Source organism: Notechis scutatus, chromosome 3 (assembly GCF_049901735.1).
Source record: "Notechis scutatus isolate UNSWTSFEM ecotype Mainland chromosome 3, rNotScu1.2, whole genome shotgun sequence".
Classification (NCBI taxonomy): Eukaryota; Metazoa; Chordata; class Lepidosauria; order Squamata; family Elapidae; genus Notechis; species Notechis scutatus.
In genome coordinates this window covers 118674906-118691198 of record NC_142011.1, presented here as the reverse complement: position 1 = coordinate 118691198, position 16293 = coordinate 118674906, and the positions used below count along the sequence as shown (strand labels likewise).

The 16293-nt window shown below is 33.3% G+C and overlaps 1 protein-coding gene across 5 annotated transcripts in view; it reads left to right on the top strand.

Moving 5' to 3' along the window:
* The window catches only part of RALGAPA2 (Ral GTPase activating protein catalytic subunit alpha 2), a 172336-nt gene that overhangs the window by 101519 nt on the left and 54524 nt on the right, over window positions 1–16293 (top strand). For 4 of the 5 annotated variants that reach the window (XM_087961093.1, XM_087961091.1, XM_087961092.1 and 1 more), the window contains 5 exons: window positions 955–1026; window positions 2767–2890; window positions 3768–3923; window positions 6597–6755; window positions 13951–14078. In XM_087961093.1, the coding sequence (XP_087817219.1) occupies window positions 955–1026; window positions 2767–2890; window positions 3768–3923; window positions 6597–6755; window positions 13951–14078 (639 nt within the window). Of the gene's footprint in view, window positions 1–488; window positions 588–954; window positions 1027–2766; window positions 2891–3767; window positions 3924–6596; window positions 6756–13950; window positions 14079–16293 lie in introns of those variants that run through there. The other variant, XM_087961094.1, reaches the window with a different exon arrangement.

Below are 16293 nucleotides of genomic sequence, written 5' to 3'. Positions count from 1 at the left end.
AGCTAATGGGGCATGTTTAAGTTGCTGTTTACTAATTAAAATTCTATAACTATAATTGTCATTTGGCTTCAGCATTCAGTATTTATTTCCTATTTATGGATAGGAAATAATTATTTTCCAACTTATTCTTCAGTGGTAAGGATTTCCCTGCTTCAGTAAAGTATAAAAAGGTATTTACTGAAAAGTGTTTATTCTGATATGTAGCTCCTACAAGAACCAGAGTACCCCAAAATTAAATTGTCATATTTGAACTAGGTCACTATTGCCATAATAAAACTTTAAAAGTAGATCCTAGGTTTTCACTCTCCGTTTCAGAGGCATAGGCACTGCCACTTTAGCCTTCTTCACAACAGTAAAACCCAAGAACCTCTGATCTAATAATTTATACCATAAGATGTATGTTATTCTTTAAGTGTCACAATTTTCTTAATTATTTGTATTATTTCCCAGATATCACCTAACTGAAATTTGCTCATTTTTCTTTTCAGATAAGTTTGTGTGTGTGATTGTATGCATGCATGTGTGTACCCATAAATACATACACACACTATTTTGGCAGGAAATGTTTCCATTTTAATGAATTTCCCTAACTGAAATTTTATAGGTAAGATAGAAAATATAATTTGAAAATAGAAAATTTATTTACGAGATAACATGCTTAGAGAAAAATCAAGTAACTAATATACTTCCATTCTGACTAAGCTGTGTAAATAATTATAGAAGGTTATGTTTTATCCCACCTTCTTAGGTATATTATACAAGATCTGCTACTAGATCATTAAACATAAGTTAAAAGGTTTGGAGGGAGGGATCATTGGGAGCCAAAAGCAATCAGATAGGAGGACTTCAGGGTAGCCAGATTAACAAAATACACCAGTTTGTTTCCATAGTTACGAAATGTACCAGTTATGTATTATGAGATATTCTACCATAATTTTATTCTATTTATTTTAGAAAAAGTTTTAATGTTTTGAAGAAAAATTCTAAGTTGTTGAGGGAGCTGAAAAATTTAGACTCTAGACAATGGTAAGTTAAACATTCTAATTACTTACAATTCATGAATATACTTAAATTATCAGCTGCAACATTTTTTAATGTTTTCTAAAAATACATATCTTACTCTTTCTTTATAATTACAAAATATAGATCTGTCAATATGAACAAATTCCATACAAAACCATGTTGGTTTTGAACATACATAAATAATATTTACTTATCCACACAATTTTTGATCCTTGGACAGTTTTGGATTTGTTTTGCCTACAAAAAGTCCTTCACTTATGACTGTAATTGAGCCTGGAATTGTGGCCATAAGTCATGCCAATCGTTATGCAAATGAGCATGTGGCTATGCCTGATTTTATGACCTTTTTTGCAGTGGTCATTAAGGGAATGCCTTTACTTAATGGCATTCTTTGCAGCGGTCATTAAGCAAACATCACAAACCCATTGTCTGCAACCCAGTGCAAAAAACCTGCATTGTCTAGGGTGGTTGTTGTTTTTGCTGTAAACTGGAAGTAAATGGCAGTTTCCAGCAAAAAATATTGTAAATTGTGGTCATAAAATAAAAAGGTCAAAATTGATGTCGTTATAAATTGAGTTTGTATAATCAGTACTCAGTAGACATATATTTGAATCATTGTAATGCTTTATTTCAGAATGTTGGGAAACAAATTTGCAATTTTTAAATAGATTGTTTGCAATGATCTTGGGTTGACATACTTAGCCAAGATTAAAATAATGCCAAATGAAGTAGAATTCAGTAGAGTAGAGTAGAGTAGAGTAGAGTAGAATAGAATAGAATAGAATAGAATAGAATAGAATAGAATAGAATAGAATAGAATAGAATAGAATAGAATAGAATAGAATAGAATAGAATAGAATAGAATTCTTTATTGGCCAAGTGTGATTGGACACACAAGGAATTTGCCTTGGTGCAAATGCTCTCAGTGTACATAAAAGAAAAGATACATTCATTAAGAGTCAAGAATCATAAGGTACAACACTTAATAATAATCAAAGGGCAATAAGCACAATAAGCAATCAAACCATACTAACAGTTGTAGGAATATTTGTAACACTGTATTTCATACCTAAGCATACATGTCAAATTCACAAAAGGAAAACAGATAGTAAGACAAAAAAATCATATGAACTCCAGAGGGTCAGTTTAATGAGTAGAAGAGAAGAATACAACACATGCAGGAAGAAATGTTTATTTTTTTTAATTGTTTATTTTTAAGAGAAGAAAAATGTGAACTGCCAGTAACTAAACTTGGAGGATATACATTTTGTTCAGTTGTTAACAAAATCATAGTTTGTATATTAGGGACGTGGTGGCTCAGTGGCTAAGACGCTGAGCTTGTGGTCAGAAAGGTCGGCAGTTTGGTGGTTCGAATCCCGAGCACCACATAATGGAGTGAACTCCCGTTACTTGTCCCAGCTTTTGCCAACCTAGCAGTTCAAAAGCATGTAAAAATGCAAGTAGAAAAATAGGGACCACTTTGGTGGGAAGGTAACAGCGTTCTATGCGCCTTCTGCGTTTAGTCATGCCGGCCACATGACCCTGGAGACGTCTGCTTTGTAATGGAGATAAGCACTGCTCCCTAGAGCTGGAAGCGACCATCACATATGTGCAAGGGGAAGCTTTGCCTTTACCTTAATTACACATTCTTCATTATTTTTATTTAAACTTATTTTACACTGCATGTAACTCTTCAGAATAGAAATATATAAAGGTCACACAATATTTTTGTTGTTTTTACAGTCGTGAAACTCACAAGATTGCAGTAGTTTACATTGCTGAAGGACAAGAAGATAAATGCTCAATATTGTCCAATCCACAAGGAAGCCAAGCATATGAAGATTTTATTGCTGGATTGGGTTGGGAGGTAAATATTGCCCAAATATCTTGTTTCAGGTAACAATATTAATTGTGGTAATGGAATATTTGAGCTGGTGATATTAATTTCTCCACATTTTAGATTAACTGGTCTAGTCCAATCCATTTGATCCAGCATTTCTTTTGTTACTGAGCCTGTGTGTAGCTCCACACGTTCTCAACGCACATGTACTATCACTTAGGAAAGCAAGCCAGGAAAGCTAATCCTATAATTTTTCTTTACTCAGAACATCTATAAACCCCAACATAATGTCAATTGTGTTACCAAATAATATAGTACCAATGGCTACTGCAAGAATTTTAGTTCTGAGCACTTAGTTATCCTCATTCAGAAAATCTACCATAAAATGTTTATAAGGAGAATTTTTTATGTACCCTTCTGGATATTCTACAACCCATTAGTTAATGCACTGGTAGTCACTGATTCCAGACCTCATTATTTAGTTATCACTGAAACCATTTACTTTTCTAATACATCTGAATGGTGTATCATCTATTATAATATAACATGTATGATATCTGTAGTATATTTCATATCTAATCTGAAGTGTTCTGTATAGGAATAATTATAAAACAAACTGATTTAGGTGCCTAGTGCTTTATATTTTTAGTATAACTTTAAGGTTTGTGATTGCTGTTATTTTATTGTAAGGTCTTGTTTTATACCAATTTATGAAGACTGAGATATATGCCATCAGAGTGGACTTCAATTAGAGTGACTTAGAAGTCAGCTAAAATAACCAAAACAAAACATTAATTTTAAGTTTGTTTAGTAAAAATGTTCCAGTCAATTCAAAGGATATTTCCTTTATCTTTGTTTAGAATTAAAGATTAAGGCTAACGTCTTTATATTTTGCTTGATTAAGGTTGATCTTTCAACTCACTGTGGATTTATGGGTGGCCTTCAACGTAATGGTAGCACAGGACAAACAGCCCCATATTATGCTACTTCAAGTGTAGAAGTAATTTTTCATGTATCTACACGAATGCCATCTGACTCAGATGACTCATTGACCAAAAAGGTAAAATATAAACCTAAATATCAAATAATATAATGCATAGTATCTTTTCAGAAGTGTCTGTTGCCTCCTATTAGCAGCATGATTGTTTATTGTGTTTGGGGGTTTTGTGAAGTAATTTTATTAAAGATTACAATTACAGTCATTCACTTGCTTTGTTATTTGCATATCCCTTTTAATTATTAAGACATCACCTGGTTTGTTTTGCATGTCCACTGTAACGTCTTTTTCCGTGTCATTCTTATCATTTTTAAATCCACTTCAAAATCAGTCTTGATCTTGTGTGGTAGAATTCGTTCTTCTTCCATAACATCTTTTAATAGTCTTATCTATAGAGACAGACATGTTTAATATTTTTATTCTAGATTATGTTTTATATAAATTGTATATTTAAATCTCTTGTTAGAAAAAATATTCATTTTAAGATTGCTTCTCTGTTTAACAATACATTTTGCCTCTTAAGCTATTTAGGTGATACTTGTATTCCTGCTATTATCATTCCCCCTTCCTTTTAATTCGCCAATTTCCAAGCATTGGAAGGAGAAAGCTAAATAACTTGCTTAGCTGACAAACTCAATAGCATGACAGAAGGTCATACCACCTGCTGCTCAGAAAAACTGCCTGTAAATATGACCATTCTGCAGCAGGCAGTATATTTTTTGACCCACAGAATAAGACAGATGTCATAGAAATATTTAATGATAAAGTCTTTTGTGTATGTAAAATAGTTGCACCTGCATATGACATCATAAATTTGACAGCTATTGAGGAATATTGCTAGTTGGTTTAGAATAAAATATTTAAAGATATGTTTTATTAATACCAGCCACCAGGACAACTCAGTTTTCTATTTTCTTCATAGTCTAGTGAAAAAACAGTAAAGTAATTAAATGCTGACAAATTTGTGAAATAACCATTTTATGGTATTTTGGGGTCTCAAGGATTTGTCATTATGTACAATCTTTCATTTTTGTTTTCAATCCAGTCATCTTGTAACCATAGTAGAAATGCATGCACCATAGCTAACTAACAGCTCCTTATCAAAATTATATGTAGCTTTTTTATTTAAAAAATCAATTAGTGACAGAAAGCCACTTAGTTGAGAAACACGGCTACCACACACACACACACACAGAGAGAGACACCAATGAACTTTTGCTCTTTACTCAAGAAATTCATTAGTAATAGCTAGATTAGATTTTTAGCAGCTAATCTAACTGCTGTAGGGGTTTGCAAAGTAGAGACAGAGCTGCGCTATTGGATTTGTTCAATTCATTTGACTCCAGGACTATAATTGCACTTATGTCTTACAAGGCTTTTTATAGCCTAAGGCTGGCTGGCAGCAGAAAACAAATTGGCAGTGAATACAGTAAGAGTGAAAGGGAATGAAAGGCACACATTATCAGTCTCCAGGCAGCACTGTTCTGGCAGGAAGTTTCTTGGTTAATTTACAAATAAAACTTCGATTTTAGGATGGGCACTCTGTCAGGCAGACAATGGGGATGTCAGGACAGGCTATTACTCAGTAAAAGTAGCATCCATGCCTAACCCTAGCAGAAGTTCTTCAATCATGCAGACAACTCCTTTCTGAAGCCAGCTGGCTCCATAATACAATTAGTAGGGAAAAGAGGTCAGACTATTAGGTGTCTATATCATGACCACAGTCAGCATTAGTGTGTAAGCCTGGAAGACAAGGAGAATATCTAAAGATCCTTTCTCATTATTTATTAAGTAGTAGTTGCAAAGACACATAGACTTATATGTCCAAACATGCAATTCTTGTTAAAAGGCTTGAAAAAATAGCCAATGTTCAAAAATACAGGGTATCTTATGCAAAAACAATGAAGAAATGTAATAATTATGGATAGGATTGATGCCAACATTTAAGTTAGACTCTTTACTAACTTTTGTCCTTTGAAGATGTCCTTCTATTTGGGATCATTTAAAATACGGATCCCGTTTCTAATTTTAATGTCTGCATTTTAGAACTCAATACTTATCAAAAACTGAGACTTGCTTTTTAAACCCTTGCTATTTTAATGCACACACAGAAAACGTTTATAATCTCTAACTTATTATAAACAGTATTTTAAGTTCATTTATTTCCAGTATCTGCATTTGTTGTTTTCTTAAATATTAACAGCTTGGGCCATTTCTAATACAGGTAATCCTTGACTTATAACAGGCAGTTTAACAACCATTTGAAGTTACAATGGCCTTGGAAAGGGTGCTTGACAGCCCATAATACACTTTCAGTCATCATAGAGTGATCATATGATCATGATCTGGGTGCTTGACAATCTTTTGTCACAACCAGTCTCCAAGTGCCAAGTGCTCCACGTGATCACTTTTTTAGTTACTAAAAATTGAATGAAAATTACTGAATTGCAATGAATACAAAGCATATCTACTGTGAATTATCTCTTATTAGCTTCTCCCGTTTTTTTGATGTTCCAGTCATTCATATATTATTACTTATTTATCACAAAATAGTAAACCATGTGAGGTTCCATAATATTTGAAAGAAGGAAGTTATTTAACATGCAGAAAATATTTTTATATAATTTTCTCTGATGAAGCAAATATACTGTTGGCATTGTAATTTCATTCCTATAGCCCTAGCTCCTGAAATTCTTCTGTCATTTTGATTAATAGCAAATCCATTTGCTGTTACAGCTTCGTCACTTGGGAAATGATGAAGTTCATGTTATCTGGTCTGAACACACCAGAAATTATCGCAGGGGCATTATACCAACAGATTTTGGTGATGCTTTAATTATTATTTATCCAATGAGGAATCGTATGTTCTACATTGAGATTATGAAGAAACCACAGGTAGGTCCTGAAGTTGAATACAACACAGTCAGGTTCTTATAATAGTAGAATCATTCTTAATGCTAAAGAAAACTGATTCTTAAAAATGTTTTTTTTTCCTTAATGAAACGGAAAATTTAATGTTAAATAGTTTGACTTATATTTATGAGTGGAGATGAATTGATTTAATTACTTAAAGATGTATAACTTGTGCCTCTTTAGTAACTTAGCAGAAAAAAGTATGTGAGTTATACACACATTCGTTCATTTATTATGAGGACATTCAGGAACTGTACAAAAATGAGAGAAAGTAAAATAAAATTACTTCCTTTAATGTGTATACATGGCTTCAAAATGTACAAAAACTAAAGTTCAACATTCAAATTTTAAATTAAATTCCCCCCACAAGATGAATCTAAAGCAAATACAAAAGTAAAATCAGATAAAAACTGAAAATGGAAAAGTTGAAATGAGTTTGAGATGACGTTGAATTCTTTCTGTAGTTGAAACTAACATTAGTATAATCTCATGGCATTTTATACATTTATACAGTATTGAAGCATGGTATTTTTTCCATTGCCTTTATACTGTGTTTCTTGAAAGCTTTCTTACTATTGTTGTAAGTTATAACTAAATCAAAAGTTGCCTTCTAGTTGTGTTGTTTTTCAGCTCCTGTAATTTCAGCCCCTTTATAAATACCCAGAAAAGAAAAGTTCCTTCAGAATAAGATATTTGGGGTTGTTTTATCCAGGAATCCTTCTGCATATAGCAAGAATATCATACTTGCTTTAGACAGTGCAAAATATACTCTATAAGCCATCTTTCTGAGATGAAAACGTCAGGACTTTGTAGCAAATTTCTATATTCTAATTGGAATTGGGGTAGTTGAATCTATAATGAACTTTTGTGAATTGCTCTTGATCTTTTTCCATACTTCTTTGAAAAAGAAATCCTGGTCTTCTAATTTCTGTATACCTGGGACTATGTACAGGAGATAAAACCCTGGATGTGGAATTTTGTCTTGAAAAGGGCATTCCTTTTGTTCATTCTGATAACTTTCAAGCCACAAGTATTTTCATTTATTTCTGCAGGCTGTTTTGTTGATGTGTTATGTATTGATAGTTTTTGTCTTTGATACATTTATCTGTTTATGCAGCTTCTCTACTTTTAATTTAGTATGTGTTCTTCCTATTTATCATACTTTAGACATTTTGTTGAAAACTGTCCTGATAATATGCTTGAAAAGGTGTAAAATCATCATTAAAAACCAAAATTAAGTAAACTACAGAACCAATAATTGTAAAGCAAAGTCAAGAAAATCAGATAGCACCCTGGATAGCTCCCTGCAAAGCTTAAGCTGGTCTGATAAATAAAATCTAGAGCAACAACTGCAGCTTGCGTGATTAAATCTGCTATGATGTGCTACCCAGGAGAAATATGCAGGCTGTTTCAGTAATTGCAAATGCCAGCATAGAGAAGGTGATGGCTGTGTTGGAGCTTCCAGGGTTGAGAAAGGTTGGTTACCTTCTTAGGCCATAGTTGTGTAAAGTTATGTAGTTTTTAATCTTCTATTAGAGCTTCTGGAATAGATTCTGAGGGCACATCTGCCTCCTATATCATTATTTCTCCAGTGCATAGACATGTTCATCAGAGTTAAAGCAGCAGGGTTTTTTTCATCACAAATGTTCAGAAATATTTACAAAATGAATTTAAATTTTATATCTATTTATGTGGTTGACATTGACTTGATGGCATCTAATCAATACATGCTGAAGATATACTAGAAAGTGGAGAATTAAAATACAAACCATATAATGGAGATGTGTGAAGTGATTTAACTCAATGAAACCCCAGCTATTGGGACAAAAAAGCCAGCTAAAATTCTAAGTGGCTTCAGAGCTAAGTATCCACTGGTAATATTCTCACCTCTGTGATGATGAGGTGAAAGGATACTCTCATTATTGTAGAAGACCAGGTATAGTTGATGAAATGGAGATTAGAGATTGGATTCTCTAACTAGCCCCCCCTGTAGTTAAGGGTAGCAGAAACATGAGCTTAAGATGAAAGTTTCTAGCATCATAATTTCCAGAGAAAATGCAGGGCAATCAAAGCCATGGTCATAAAACAAACAGAACTATAGACATAGCAGGAGCTGGTTTAACAGGGGACATGAAGTATCTTTGATTTATTATTTTAAAAAAACCTAGACAATCCATGCCTTGTTGGATCATTGTTTCAGAGATATTTCCTTAATTAAACAGAGAAACAGATTGACCATGGGCAGACAGAAAAACAGTAAAAGCAAGAGCAAATTCTGACTTCTACATTGAGTTTCCTTTTGGGAATCTGGCATCCACATGCCTGTCTTCCTCCCCTGGCATTTAGGTCCTTATAGGCTGCCTTCTCTGTAAGGAAACAGCCCATTTAATCCGTTTAAAACAGGGGTCCCCAACCACCGGTCCGCGGACGGTCGAGTCCAGAACAAGTCCTACCGGGCCGCTGGTTGCTGGGCGCCGCCATCTTTTTGATGAAAAAGTGCTTCCAGTGAGCTTTCCGGTAGAAAGCTCACGGGCATTTTTCATCAAAAAACGGCATCAGCTTTCCAGTGAGCTTTCCGGGTAGAAAGCCATTTCTGCCCAGAAAAGCTCACGAGGCGCTGGCCCGCCATCTTTTTGATGAAAAGTGCTTCCGGTGAGGTCACCGGAAGCACTTTTCATCAAAAATGGCGAGCCCAGCTGATGCGATGCCGGGCATGGGCGCCCAGCTGATGCGGTGCCGGGCGCGGCATAAAAAGGTTGGGGATCACTGGTTTAAAATACATGTATCTCTTCAAAATCTCTTACAACCCCCCCAATCCATGAAGTAAGTAAAGGGGAGGAAGGAGACATCAATATTTTCAGTTGTGACCCTTTACTGTGAGATGGCCTCCCCGCTGAAGTTAGAATGGTGCCCTCATTACTGGCTTTCTGGAAGTTTTTAAAGACTGAACTGTTCCAACAGTATTTGAAGAATAAGAACTATGCCATTTATTGCTTATTTATGCATTTTATATTATCATTTATCTTCCTTCTATTGTCTTCCAGTACTGCTGTGAGTTATAACACCGTGTTATTTAAAGTCCAGCAGTTTAAATACAATACAAATATATACTATATATATACATAAATAAATGTATTTAGTGTATTTAAGCTTCAAAGATCTGATGAAATAAAAATATTCACCAACCTTTTAATAATAAAAAGCTACTGCTTTTAGGCAAGGAAATTCCCTATCATTTCAAATTGATAGTTAAAACTTTGACTGTTGAAAAATGAAGGCTTTCCTGATTTATGTCCGTTTCTTAATCATTTTCTTACAAAGGCAGATGTATTTAATAAAAAGATCTGAGTTAAATAGAATTAAATGTTTAATTATTTATGAAAATTCATATTGTTAAATCTGTTCTGCAAAAGCATTAGTCATATTTCTGTTTTATTTCAGATGAGTCAAGTTCTATAATTCCTTTGTAAGCTTGCTAAAACTCATCACTCACAACCATTAACCTCTATTGAAGAAATATACACATCTAGTTCTTTTAAAATTAAGAGAATCTTCAATATTACATAAAATCCATATATCAATCATGACAGGTTCTTTTGGAAATCATGAAAAAACTGAGAGCATGGTATTTAAACTCAATCTATCTCATTAGAACTCTTTGTGGCACAGTGTTGTTTTTTAATTGATTCATTAAGTCATTAAAATCTATGAAAATAATCCAACTGTGGCATTAAAGTGCATTAAATTGGACCTTTCTTCAATGTATTAGCAATAAGCAAATTTACATAGCATATCATCTTTAAGGGCTATGCCCATTTAGTCATTCATTCTGAAAAGGTTTTGAAAAAAAAAGGCCTTCACACCCTATAACAAACCCCACAAATAAATTCAAGGTATTTTTTTATTTTGTTTCTTTTTTCCTTTTGGAAAGAGAGTTGTATTTTTTATTTTTTATTTTGTATTCATTTTTATCCTAGCTTTAAATAAAAAAAGAATAAAAAATGAAGAACCATTCTATAGTTTGAGGGTAACATTCAGAGAAAAACATTCAGAAAACAAACACCTTTATTTAGTTTTATTTTTGACTGAATAATAAATGGTTATATAATCTCAAAATGGCTGCTTATGTTCTATTAGAAAGATTTGATATAAGCATTCATATCAAATGACGAATAACTGTCACTGCAAACTTTGAATAGTCACGTGCTCTTATTTTACCTTCTCTTACTTTACTCTCTAGTGCCTTCAATCATATCCGGTAGCAAAAATGCTCACCTGTTCAGCTGCTGTAATTTTTCACAGTTTACACAGATTTTTCAGTGTGTGTTTATTAATGTCACCCTGTGGCACTTTGGTGTGGGGAAAATGTTCAGCTGCTTAATAAATTCATTTTAAGATGATGTCAGAATGGCACACTGAGTCAGCCTTCTGGGACAGTTCTTGCTGTTACCCTGAGACACTGAAGCACCCTCAGAAAAAAAGAAAAGGAGTTCAGATTCAGAAACAGATGACGTGTAGAGAATTAAAAGACATTTGCAGTTAGAAATTTGCATCAGAATGAAGAGTAGTAATATCTGACATATTGAAGTTTATTGGAATCAAGCATCTGTTTTGGCACTCTGTAATGAAATCGCTTTCATTGAACTGTATTTACATAACACTTTTAGATTAAGTTTATTAATATTAAAATTTATCAATTTGTCATGTGGGTTTTTAAACTGAACTTCTTGCCCTGTTTTCAAGCAGGGGGTTTCCAGAGCCTCTTTTATGTTATTAAAATTTAGATATATAAGAATATTTGCAACTGAGAGTTGAAATGAAGGGTCCTGGGTGCTTTCTGAGCTTGATTGTTTTCTTGTAGACATTTCAAAATCCACTGATTATATTATCTAGATTGGGTAATGAAACAGCTGCAAGAAAACAACCAAATTCAGAGAGCACCAAGGACCCCTCAATATTAATATTCCAACATTGGGATTTCTCACTTTAGGAAGGAAACAGTTGGAAGAGAATATTTCAATATTAGATTCTCCCCCTCTAACACCACGTCTTTTGTAATGCTTATATTAAAAGTGGTGCTGTTATTCAGTTTGTAGACAACTTTCTTAAAGCAACTATTATGTGCAATCTAAAATATCTTTGCATAGGAAGAAGCTTATTTGTTATGCATTATTAAGCATTAAAAAAATTCTGTGGAAAAAAATAAGACCAAAATGGAATTTACTGTCCATTGAAAATATAATTATAATGATACAATCAACTATTCAACACATTTCAGGAGCAAATGTGACCGACCTTTGATCAATCAGCTACTGACCATGGGATGAATGAAAGTGTCTTGTAGAGATAAATGACTGATTGGTTGCAATTCTTGGTATTTAAATTGAGTTCTCTAATCAAATGAAAAAGCTGTCACTTTTTCAGGTTTCAGGATCCATGGTAACGTTTGGCCTTTTACATTCATAATGTTAGTCTTTTTGTTTGCAACCAAGTAGAGACACCTGGAGTAATGTTAACATTTACCAATTTTGTATTAATAGCTTCGTGATATAAGAATCTCTGATGCGATAGCTGTTACTTTTGTTATTGCTACAGCTTTATTGTTTTCACTTTTATCTTCCTGCCTGGTAACCATGCAATGATTGACAAACTTTTTTGTCTGTTTAATTAACCAATATAATTATTGGGAACTATGATTCAGTCTTTTGCTCAACAAAGCCTCTGAGAGAAAACAATAGTAAGTCTTTTAGTATGAATGCATACCACCCATCACAGATGCATTAAGATATTCTAAACAATGAGGCAAAAAGCTGCCTATAAAAAGCAGACAAAGAATGCCATAGAGACTCATACAGTGTGCATACCGCCAGGGACATACTGAGAGGTCCCTGGGACACAGATGCCTCGTTATATTGAAGCTAGTCATCAGAGATTAATGCTCAGCCATTTGGTACAATAATTTTCTCATTCATACAATAATTTTCTCATTTAAACTATGTTGCTTACTATCAAATATAGGTCTCTGAACTAAAATGGATTGTTTAAATTTGACTGAATTTTAATTTGAGTTATAACACTGCTTCATTTTGCTCAATCATTGTTGAATAAGCAAAATGTAAAAATGAAGATAATATTGCTTTACAATCACAAGAATTTTGAAGATCTATAGGACAATCTCATGCTTTCCATATTTTTAGTGGATGACAGTATGTCAATTATTAAACATGGTACAGTTTATCTGATGGTTTTTCAAACTGAAATCTCATAGTTATTTTAATATCTGTGACTTCATTCTTAGAACTTGGAGGGCAGTTTTGACACCATTATCCTCTTCTTGTAGCCCTCAGGTGGTTGTCATACAGGTTTGGGGTTCTGCTTTTCATATAAGCAAGCACAGTAAACAGTTGAAGAAAACTCAAATATTTGTACATTTTATTAGCTGCTAGAAGCACTGCATTTGGAATCACTAAATATCCTACCCCATTAAATACATTACCAGTCCCACCCAAAAAATTATTTTTACATATTATGAATAAACCCCCCAAAGACAAAGATTGATCTCATGTTGGCAGAAGACTTTTCTATCATTTTGAGGATGGAAACATTCAGCAAAAAGTCTTATAGTATATGCCTACAATAGAGTTGCTTTAATTTCAAAAGCAGCAAAGAAAAATCATCTCAAATTCCTCCCAGATGTATTATGGAACATTATAGAAAAGTTAAGGAGGGAAGGGGCTGTCTTCAGTTACAAGAAACTCTATTTTTACATTTTTCTCATTGATCTAGCATGCATGTTGATTTGTTGAAGTTGACAATAATTATTAAGGGATGTAGTTTCATCTTAATTCAGAATTCATATTTTCATATTTAATGGGCTATGTAGTTACCATAATATATAATCATATTTGTTGTTCTTGACAAGATGGTTTTATTTTAAAACCAGTACATAGAGGCAACTCTGTTGAGACTATTAAAGATTATTCTCAAATGCTGTAAATATTGGTTGATTTATGTAATAGCAGCCCAGTTTAGTAAAGATGTCCACCAAAAATATGGAAATTAAACTTTTACAGTAGTATGTGTGCACATAGGTATTACACTTTTGCTGCTAAAAACTCCAATATAATATGAATTCTTCCACTTTTTTAATGCTTTATTGTTGTTTGTTTATTGACAGGTCCCATTTTTTGGTCCTTTGTTTAATGGAGCAATTGTGACTGCAAAACTGTTGCCAAATCTTATACGGGCCACATGTATCAATGCCAGCAGAGCTGTGAAATCTCTCATAACTCTTTATCAGAGCTTGTATCCTTTTTTATTTGTTTCTATATCAGGATTGAAAAATCCATCTATCTTTGAGTACATGTGCTGAAAGCCATGGTATATCTCAATCTCTTTAATAATAGCATTCATTTTTAGATTCATCCAAGTTTAAATCTGATACAATTGCTGTATATACGATGAAGAGTGCATAAACATAGCTGCATTCAAGATTACAAGGTTTCCTCAAAATTGGTAAGCTGATGTTGAAGAAAAATATGTATGTGATATGTGGAAGGGAAAAAAAACTGGCAAAATTCTCAATGCAGATTTCTATATGAATCACTTTCGTTGACAAGGTAACAGTTTCACTTTTTATTGTTTGAATATTTGGCATATATACAGTCTCTGGTTAAGAGTCAAAAGGCTCTTAACATCACTGGGAGTTTTTTCAGTTTGGTATATTCCTGTTTGCATCCCCTAATAACTGATAATGACCCAGAATCTGGCATGGGCCTCTGAAAATTGAGTAGCAAGCCAAAGGCCTCAACACTAGTTTGTCCTCATACCTGTAAAACAAAATTATTTCATTTATCTTCTCTCCTTCATCAAAAGGAGAGAAAATGTGTGCAGGAAATTGGAAGCTCCTGCTCAATCTTTCACTTCAAGGATGATGATACATCCATTGGTACAGAGAGCTGGAAAAGTTTGGATCCTCCTAGGAGGAGGATAATGGTTTTGATGTGAAGCCTAATGGGACACAACTCAGAATGACAGTGATTAAAATTCTTTCAAATGCTTGTTTTAATCCAATTGAATAGAACTTTTCCATATTTTTATTTGAATTAAATAACCCAAGTGGAAGATGAAAAACATTATATATATGCAATGCTTTGAGGTTCATTTGGTATCCAAGAAACTCAGGAAACAAATGTTTTCAATTTATCCAAGCTATGAAACCTCTCATCAGTAAAAAAAAAAAAAAAAGCAATATATGAGCACCAGTTTGGTCTGATATTAGGTCATTAGGTAGCTGAGCTTGGGGGCTCATCTATTATATTATTGCAGGAAATTTCATAATTCATATTTGATTAATATACTGATCAAAACTTTTTCTGAATAATCATGTGTTGATGTCCAATTCATTATTTAAACATTGAAATATGTTATCATAAATTCAAAGACTTTTTTTCCCAATAAATGGATCACTTGGAAATAATTCTGGACACTTTTTGGTTTAGAATTTTGCTCAAACAGGAGAACAAGGATTCTTAGCCTAATTTCCTCCAATTCACTGAGTACATTTTGGATCTATAGAACCTGATACCTTGTCTTGTGAAAAGCCATCATCTTGATTATTTGATGTCGTCTTCTTCCTATCAGGAAAAATAGCATATCACTGTTCTCTTCAAATCCAGTTGTAATCATGCAGGACCTACAGTGATGTTTGTATTTGTTCATCGTAGATCATAAGTGGATGATGATTACAGCTGGATGCCAAAATCTTTTAGATAATGAACTTTCCTCTGAAATAAAATGATCCAGATGTTTGGCTATAGTTCTTAAAGGTAGCCAGTTCAGAAAACAAGACTCAATAAGAATGACTGGAACTTAATCAATATAAGCTACAGTTATGAAATTTTGAAAGCCTATCAGTATATGAAAGTCTAACTCTCTCCTTATACTCAAGAAAGTTAAGGGAAAGATTGTTTGAGTTTCTGTTATTTTCTTCGTCTCCTGGATTTATTTTTTTCTAACAGCCTTGATTAGTTTCTCCAAGGGTATCATTGATTCTCTACACTGGCATATACAGTACATGAATTCCAGAAAATATCTAAACATTTGAGCCATTGGGTTAGCTGTAGAAACTATTAAAGATTATACAGTATATTGGAGCAATCTGCCATGATCAAATCATAGAAATGAGTTGGAAGGAATCTTGAAAGTCATCTAGTTATCTTTAGTTAAGAAATTTACTAAACCATCCCTGGTCACACAGCCCACTTGAAAACTTCCAGTGACAATGAATTCATTGCTGGTGTAGAAAGAAAAGAAAAGAAACTTCTACCATCAGAGAATTCCTCCTAACATTCAGTTTTAATCTTGTCATTCTAATTTTTAATTGTAAATTTAATTTTAAACTTTTTAATTTCAGATTCTTAGAGCTTTGAATATCTTCAATTTCAACAAGGAACCAGCCTTCTTTTAGGCATGAAAACAGTTTAGGTATTTGTAAATTGCTAACGTGCCTCAATCTTCT